Source organism: Quercus lobata, chromosome 5, assembly GCF_001633185.2.
Source record: "Quercus lobata isolate SW786 chromosome 5, ValleyOak3.0 Primary Assembly, whole genome shotgun sequence".
In the NCBI taxonomy this organism is placed as follows: domain Eukaryota; kingdom Viridiplantae; phylum Streptophyta; class Magnoliopsida; order Fagales; family Fagaceae; genus Quercus; species Quercus lobata.
The window spans coordinates 52,835,889-52,844,995 of record NC_044908.1 but is presented as its reverse complement, the minus strand read 5'-3'; the positions used below and the strand labels follow the sequence as shown (position 1 = coordinate 52,844,995).

At 36.3% G+C, this 9,107-nt stretch overlaps 1 protein-coding gene and 1 pseudogene across 1 annotated transcript; one reads left to right on the top strand and one right to left on the bottom strand.

Annotated features, from left to right (window-relative positions):
- Positions 1–622: 622 nt before the first annotated feature.
- On the top strand, positions 623–3,121 carry LOC115992457 (annotated as a pseudogene).
- A 2,388-nt stretch (positions 3,122–5,509) lies between these two features.
- LOC115988372 (bidirectional sugar transporter SWEET2a-like) lies at positions 5,510–8,598 on the bottom strand. Its single transcript, XM_031111910.1, has 6 exons — positions 8,221–8,598; positions 7,486–7,522; positions 7,175–7,391; positions 6,908–7,066; positions 6,697–6,816; positions 5,510–6,140 (listed from the first exon to the last, which is right to left on the bottom strand). The coding sequence occupies exons 1-6, from the start codon at positions 8,279–8,281 to the stop codon at positions 6,030–6,032; spliced, it is 705 nt and encodes a 234-aa protein (XP_030967770.1). The 5' UTR covers positions 8,282–8,598; the 3' UTR covers positions 5,510–6,029.
- Between the last annotated feature and the right edge of the window lie 509 nt (positions 8,599–9,107).

Genomic DNA, 9,107 nt, shown 5'->3' with positions numbered 1-9,107 from the left:
AAGAGAAAAATGGAAACATTAATAAATTTTGTATTTTACTTAGGTGATCGATTTTGATATTTTTTGACAATAACTTTTTTCACTCTAAGCAAAATTTTCTCTCTCTAAACAGAGCTTTCTTTCTCTAACATCTTTGTTTAATTAGCTTTCATATTAGTTGAAAGAGCGAAAACATAGTTTAATTTTCTCTTCTCCATAACTACCCAAAATATTGGAGTTTGACAAATGCTTAAAATTGAATTAATTTCATAAAAAATTTGAGTGGAAAAAATAAAAAATCACGTATTTTTAAGAGAGAACAAATTTATGGGACCTAATCAGCTAATCTATAAATTCAAAAAAATAAAAAAATAAAATAAATCCACTCAGGAACCACCGACTTGGGAAACAATTTCGAATTCCGAAACTTGTTAGGAATAGCGTGAATTCGACTTCGATTTTGATTAGGATGAGAAACTTGTTCGCTAAGAAAAACCATGAGAAGCTGTTCTTATAAATACCCCCACTCCCCCACACACCTAGTCTATAGTACTCTTGTTCTTTTCTTTTTTCTCTTTTCTCCATAGTTTCTTCTAGTTAGTCCTTTCTCTGTTTTCTGAGCATGGCCGATCAAGCATCAACATCCATGCATTCCCTCAAAAGAAAAAGGGACGCCGAGCCCAACACCAACAAGAAAGCTCCCAATAGATTGGTAGTGGACGAATCCAAGAACCACGACGACAACTCTGTCGTCTTACTACACCCTGATACCATGAACACTCTCAACTTCTTTAATGGTGATGCTGTCTTGATCAAGGGCAAGAAGAGACGGGACACGGTTTGCGTTGTTCTCGGGGATGAGGCTTGTGACAAGTCCAAGGTTTTCATGAACAAGGTGGTGCGGTCTAACCTCAGAGTCAGGCTTGGTGATGCGGTCTCGTTGCATCAATGCAATGATGTTAAGTATGGTAACAAAGTACATGTTCTTCCTCTGGATGATACCATTGAAGGTCTTACTGGGAGTCTTTTTGATGCGTATTTGAAGCCTTACTTTATGGACACGTATAGGCCTGTGAGGAAAGGTGATCTTTTTGTTGTGAGAGGTGGAATGAGGAGTGTAGAGTTTAAGGTCATGGAGACTGAGCCTGGAGAGTATTGCATTGTTGCACCCGACACCGAAGTTTACTGTGAAGGAGAGGCTTTGAAGAGAGAAGATGAGGAAAGATTGGATGAGATTGGTTATGATGATATTGGCGGAGTTAGGAAGCAACTTGCTCAGATTCGTGAGTTGGTGGAATTGCCTTTAAGGCATCCTCAACTTTTCAAGACTATTGGAGTGAAGCCTTCAAAGGGAATTCTGCTATATGGACCTCCTGGCACTGGCAAGACACTTATTGCAAAGGCTATTGCTAATGAAACCGGGGCTTTCTTTTTCTGTATTAATGGACCCGAGATTATGAGCAAGATGGCTGGTGAGAGTGAGAGTAATTTGAGGAAAGCTTTTGCGGAAGCAGAGAAGAATGCTCCTTCGATTATATTTATTGATGAGATTGACTCTATTGCTCCCAAGCGTGATAAGACCGGTGGAGAGATAGAGAGGAGGATTGTTTCACAGCTTTTGACATTAATGGATGGTGTGAATTCTCGGGAACATGTTATTGTTATTGGAGCTACCAATAGGCCTAATAGTATTGATCCAGCATTACGAAGGTTTGGGAGGTTTGATAAAGAGATTGATATTGGTGTTCCGGATGAAGTTGGGCGTCTTGAGGTTCTTCAGATCCATACCAAGAAGATGAAGCTCTCTGAAGATGTGAATTTGGAAAGACTGGCCAAGGAAACTCATGGACATGTGGGTGCGGATCTTGCAGCTCTTTGTACTGAAGCTGCACTACAATGTATTAGAGAAAAAATGGATGTGATTGACATGGAAGATGAAACCATCGATGCTGAGGTTCTCAACTCCATGGCTGTCACCAATGATCACTTTGGTGGTGCTCTTGGAACTAGCACTGCCTCTGCTTTGCGCGAAACTATTGTGGAAGTGCCCGATGTTAGTTGGAAAGACATTGGTGGACTTGAGAGTGTCAAGAGGGAGCTTCAAGAGACCGTTCAATATCCAGTGGAGCATCCCGAGAAGTTTGAGAAGTTTGGAATGTCACCATCTAGAGGAGTTCTCTTCTATGGTCCTCCTGGTTGTGGGAAAACCCTTTTGGCCAAGGCTATTGCTAATGAATGTCAGGCTAATTTTATTAGCATCAAGGGTCCTGAGTTACTCACAATGTGGTTTGGAGAGAGTGAGGCCAATGTTAGGGATGTTTTTGACAAGGCTCGTCAGTCTGCTCCTTGTGTCCTGTTTTTCGATGAACTTGACTCCATTGCTATTCAGAGAGGAAATGGAATTGGAGATGCAGGTGGTGCTGCTGATAGAGTTTTGAACCAGCTCTTAACTGAAATGGATGGGTTATCATCCAAGAAAACTATTTTTGTCATTGGAGCTACTAATAGGCCTGATATAATCGACCCAGCACTTCTAAGACCTGGTCGTCTTGATCAACTGATCTATATCCCTCTTCCAGATGAGAGTTCACGGCTTCAGATTTTCAAAGCCTGTCTAAGGAAATCACCTGTGTCAAAAGATGTTGACCTTACAGCTCTTGCTAAGCTTACTGGAGGCTTTAGTGGTGCTGATATCACAGAAATATGCCAGAGGGCTTGCAAATATGCCATTAGAGAGGACATTCAGAAGGATATTGAGAGGGAAAAGAGGGAAATTGACGCTGTGGAAGAGGAATCAGAAAATGAAGTTGCTGAGATCAAGGCAGCTCACTTTGAGGAGTCCTTGAAGTTTGCCAGGAGGAGTGTGAGTGATGCTGACATCCTCAAGTATCGAGCTTTTGCTCAAAATTTGCAGCAATCAAGGGGTTTTGGGTCAGATTTTAAGTTTTCAGAGGCAGGAAGAACACCCCATGATTCAAATCTATTTGCATCTTCAGCTGATGGGATTGAGGATGCTGACTTATATGATTAGTTGCTTAATAATGTTTTATTTTCTTTGTATTTCTTTGATATCAAGATAATCAGGATCATACAGTTCTATGTACTAGGAGAGGTCTTATAGGATTTTAAATTTAGTTTTCTCTATAATGGATTATAGCTTTAATGAATTTGCTTTGACTCAAAATTGTAGTGATTGTAATTGTTTAACTAGTTATTGCAACAAGTGATTCAATATGATGCAATATTTTATCTTTAGAAAAACTTCCTTTTTCTGGTCTTTGCAATTTTTACCACCTCCTCTTACTGCATTTTATGCCTAAACACTACTGAAGTGTTTGCTATAAGCAAAATCTGTGTTTCATATATTTGTGTTTTCTGTTTTCCAGAGCCACATTAAGGGATTGGTTAATAGAAAAATCCTAAGAATTAGCTGATATATTAGCTCCTATAGAATGGTTTACCACCCTAGCCTTACTAACCTAATGTGCCTTTTATGCCGTACAATATTGGGTGCTACAGTCAATTTGATTGGGGTGGTTTTCCACTGATTTTAAATAACCATTAATCAACTTAACAACATAAGGCAACAAAGCGAAAGGGGTATCTAACCATATTTGCACTTCCCAATGGTGTAGACTGTAGAAGAGTCTTTGTGTCCTTGCGTGCAATGCAGCAAGATCATATCACTTTCCAGTTCATTGTTTTCTCAGCCCTTTTTATTCATTGGATAGATTATCCCCATAATGTTGCTTGCAATTGAAAATCTCAGGCTTTATTGATAGTAGTTTCTGCAGTATTTTTATTTATTTTTATATCACTGTGTTTGTATGAAAAAGAATTGTAAGCATGTCATATGTCATTTGCGACAGTCCAAAGGATGTAAGCAGTTCAAAAATTTATGAATCCAACTGAGGATTACATATCAGAAGAGACAAGGTTAGGCAACGAGAGATGGCTTAGAAGGGAGCTAATAATGAGGCAGGTCATCAAATGGTACTTTGATGTAGATGGGCAAGAGAATATTGTGTGAACTATGCTGTGGCAAAGGTTCTATTAAGATTTATTAGTGCTCTAGATAGTCTTCCACATAAAACCATTTGTCATCTTATTCTTGGAGATCAAAAATGTATTATGCATGCCTCATAAAACTTCATCATGTTTTTAGAATACAAAGGAGATTGGGTGCAAAATTGTCATGTTCACTCATAGACTGCTCATTTTTTCATGTATGGAATCGATCTACGTGAATATGATTCATATTCTAGTAGATTTTGGCTTAAAAACATGCTGATGGGATTCCAAATAATCAGAACACATTCAATATTTTACCTTAAATTATCCTTTTATTGTAGATTTCTTGAAGGCAGGATCTTGATGGTGTGCTTCCATCATCCATGGCAAAGCTAAACCTTAAAGAAGATATTAAAAGAGTAACGAATTATCTGTTTTACTTATTAGTATGTGAAAATTGATTTAAGGTTCAAATTTAATAGCACACTTCCATCATCCATGGCAAAGCTAAACCTTAAAGAAGATATTAAAAGAGTAACGAATTATCTGTTTTACTTATTAGTATGTGAAGATTGATTCAAGGTTCAAATTTAATAGCACACTTCCCTCTTGCTTGAAGTGGTCTCACTCGAAACTACGTTTCTAGGGCAATTCCACCTGAATGGGCATCTACAAAGTTAGAATATCTATAACTTTAGTTCTCAATTAGCGTCCAAGGTTAGCCCGTATATGCTCATTCTTATAAATTAAACTCTTTCGATGCAGGACCATTACTGCAAACAATTTATCAGCACCAATCCCAAGCTACCTGGGAAACATTACCCCTCATATATATATATATATGTCTTCCTTACTCACCCTTATTTATATAGTAAAATTGCAAATTGCATTGTAATTTGATTTGGTTTGGCAAAACTTTAACATTAAAGAATATTATATTTTGAGGAGCATAGAGAGCAACCTGTTTTCTGGAATTGCCCCCTTGAAATTGGGAATCTAGCTAACTTGGAGACTCTGTCAGTGTTTCTTACTTTCTTTCCTTTTATTCATTTCCAAATCACATTTGATAATTCATCATTAAATTTTCAATTGTTTGCTTCATTCAAAACTAAGTAAGTTGAATTGGTCTGAACTTTTCATTTGGTGACCACAACATTCTTAGTGCTAATAATCTCACTGGCAGGTTGCTAGTTGCTCTTACCAATCTAACCAAATTAAAATAACAGTTAGTGGTTCTAACCCTTTCCAATTCTGTAAAATAGTGATTATGCTTTTATCCTTTACGACATGCCATTGATTCTCAACCTCTTATAAGGCTTGTGATCACCTTCTGACGAATTATTAATGCAAGCTTTTATCCTGTACAAATATGCAGGTGCAAAGTCTGTTTCTGTAAATCTTGCAATCAGAGATTAAGTGATTATATCTTGCACAGTCCTACTTGCCAAGATCATGAGAGATCATGCAACAAAATAATGTGATTTAGGGTTTCTATAATTTTGGAGGAGTTATAGACAAATAAATGTGGCATTAAAACAAGCTTATAAAAATCATTATAAATGTTAAAATTCATCAATACTCAAGGCTTGGTATATACACCCCTAATATGTCACAATGATATACATGTATTCAACATGGTAAACGTGACCGTTTAACATAATACATGAAGCATTATTGAGTTTATTGAGTTGCCTTGTGTGACAAATACACCAACCAAGCCAAGCCATTGTTTTGTAAATGACTTTGTCTACGCTGCTTTAAGCAGCACAAGGAGCTGCACTTTGAGTATCAGATGCTCAATTACTAATTTCTGACATACAAAAAGGAGAGAACTCTTTAGTACTTGAAAATTCAGTGGTCCATACCTTATCTGTCTTCCATTTTCTTGTTCCCATTTCATCCATAGTTTTCAATGTTGAAGTTTACATGGTATTAACAATTTCATTCTAATTTTATAAATCTGGTTGCCAATTTTTCACTAGATAGATAGAAGAAGACATTTGGTGTGAAGCTTTACCATATTCCACCAGTGGATCCATTCAAGCATGTGCATTTGTTAGAGGTTCTTGGTCTTCTCCAATTGTATTGCTATAATAGGTGTATAACACCAATTGAACAAGCCCCAAAATTGTTCCAATTCCATTCGGTACCTGCACCCAAAAAATAGATATTAAGAAACATAAATGATCACTTACAAAAACTTTGGGGGTGGGGGGGGGGGGTATCTTGGACTTCTGGGGTCATTGATTCAGTTAATGAATCTTGGAAAGCACTGGAGAACATAAACTGAGCTGTACTATGGGTATAATACCATAAATAGTATATAATAAGGGAATACCCCCCCCCCCCCCCACCCCCAAACAAAATAATATATATATAGGCGTAGTCAAACACTAAGAAAAAAAAGTGGGTTCTAAGTTCTAAGTATAGGACAATGCTCCAGCATTAAGAGTAACACTAAAAACATTACTGCAACAGTATTTAACTAATGAGAACAAGAAGGATCTGACTATAAATTACTTTAAGGTTCTTATTTTCCTTGTCTTTCCCCTATTTAGCAGGCATACGAGGACAAGATCAGAAAAATGAAAAAGATTCCTGGTTCTGCAGGAAGAACAATACTTACATAAATGAAAGGATCATATACAAGGACAAGATCAGAAAAATGAAAAAGATTCCTGGTTCTGCAGGAAGAATAATACTTACATAAATGAAAGGATCATACTTGAACACTCCATATATGGAAAATGATAGACTCATTAAGAAGGTTGAGAGGGAAAGGTAAAACGGCATGAACTCAACACTGCTTGTCTTAATCACCAATTTCTGGCATAAAATATTTGAAACCATATGAGGAGGGAGAAGGAACTTTCCCAGCTATAATCCAAATGCATTAAATTGTCACACAAGAACTTACAATGATAAACAACGGTGAAGCAAACATGGAAATGAGTGAAATAACACTCAAATATCCAACAAAAGTTTGCCTCTTATAAGAGTCAAAAAAGGTCATGCTTAGAAATACTACGGTCAAAAATAGGGCAGAAACTGCTATGAGCAATCCTGACATCTTCAGCTGCAAGAGACATTTAACAGACAATTAGATAATCATACTGAATTACATAAAAGGCATGTAATTTCACTGCTAAGAAGAGGTGCAGGTGAATTACGGGGTAATGATTACCTTTTTAGCTCTGTCTGCATATGTAATATAGATGATTATGTAGATTAATTGGAAAACCGCCCCAATTGAATTGACTGTAGCAACCAATATAATGTCAGGTGACACTACAGGCATGCCATACCAAAGGCAGATCAAGCAGCTGAGGAAGGCGTATATATAAGGCAGCCCTGAAAATTGTTCTGTTGATTGGTTTCTGATGATTCTCTTAAATGTGGGTCTGAAAAACATAGCAATCAAGTTCATTAGTGATTCTAGACTCTGGAAATCCTTTCATTTTTATTTTCTTCGAGTAAATGTTTTAAACAACTTACATGGGTGACAGAAACAGCGCAAAAGCAAAGAGGTTTCCTGCAATCACAAATAGGTTTTAGAATTTCTAAGAAACATAGTTGACCTAAACAAGTAATAAGAAGATGAAATCAAATTTTCTAGTGAAGACTAAGAGATCTTTTAGGATGCATAGAGATGAGTACCACCAAGGATGTTGGATGGATTTATTCTGTGCATAGCAGTACAGAATTCTCACAACCAAGTGACCAACAATGCCATTACATAACAGTTGGAAGCCACTTCCATTAACTGCTAAGATAGGATGAACTGTGTGATTTCTTCCCCTTTTCATTTCAATGGACTCATACAATCAACTCAACGAACCAATTCAAATTCAATTGGAAATTATGCTCTTAGGGGTCACAAATATAGTATATTAGCCTTCAATGATCTTAACCCAAATAACACTTATCCTTTAGGATAGAACACTGCAGTAGAGGTTTTCACCTTTCTCTTCCATGCATATTTATGATAATAAATGAAAATATTTGGCAAATTCATTAAATGGAAACAAGAAGCCAGAAAATAAACATAATAATAAAGAAGTCTTAGAAGACAAAATCTCAGGCCATAAACATTGTAGAGTTTGTCAGAAAAGCAATTATAAGTTTGCTTCATCCATATCTTATAAACAAGTTAAAACTTCATTTCAAGCATATCACAGAAGTATAAAGAAGCAGATAGAGTGGCAGGAAGAAGAAGAAGAAGAAGTATACCAGCAATACCAGCTGCATCACCACAAACAGAATAGACAGAAGACAACCCGGTTGGAAACATCTGTGACTGTGAATGATAGATATTCAACTTCACTGATCACTTCACACCAAAGCTCTCTCTCTCCTAGACTCCTGTCTCCTGTGTACCTTTGTACATAAATGGCTCATAAGAAGGCTTGTATATCTAGTATCTGTATAAAAATAGTAAATTTCTCTATCCCAAAATTTAATTTTGAATCAAAATTAAGTGATAGAATGAATCCTAATATAATTTAATGGTCAAAAGTTGCATTAACAATGGTGGTGTACTTTGTACATAGCATAGATTGCAAGTGGAGGCTTTATTACTGGTTCCTGGTTACCCCACCACAAAATAATAATACATTTGAGAATTGAGAGTGATGTGAAATTGTGAATGTCTACTCACTAGTGTTTATCATGTGCGTTTAAGATAATGCGAATATTGGGAATCTGAAGTTTGGTGTACCGGATCTTCGTCTTTTGTCTTCTAATTAATAATTTACTAGTCAACAGTATACTTCTACACGAATATCTAATTTATCTACTAATTTACTTCAATAAATTTCTTTCTTTTGGGCTATAACATGGTAGTTGCACTCTTCTAAATAAATTCAATGTAATCAATGTGCACATTATTTTCTTGTGTTTTTTTAGTCAAGCAAAGACATGTTTTGAGCTAGGGAAAAAAAAGGGTCATGTGCTTGAATGAAAAAAAAAAAGGGTACTTGTATGATTGAGAGAGCTTTTACCATTTGATATTTCATTTTTCTGATTTACCAAAAGTCATTGCAGCTCAACTAGTTATATGACATCTCTTAGTATATTTATGATATTCATAGTTCAAATTTTCCCTTCTCAATTATAAC

Coding starts and splice junctions, on each gene's coding strand:
- LOC115988372 (XM_031111910.1), bottom strand. CDS start 8,281: ATGTTTCCAACCGGGTTGTCTTCTGTCTATTCTGTTTGTGGTGATGCA. Junction 7,067..7,174: donor ATGCAGACAGAGCTAAAAAG/GTAATCATTACC, acceptor TGTCTCTTGCAG/CTGAAGATGTCAGGATTGCT. Junction 6,817..6,907: donor CTTCACCGTTGTTTATCATT/GTAAGTTCTTGT, acceptor ATTTTATGCCAG/AAATTGGTGATTAAGACAAG.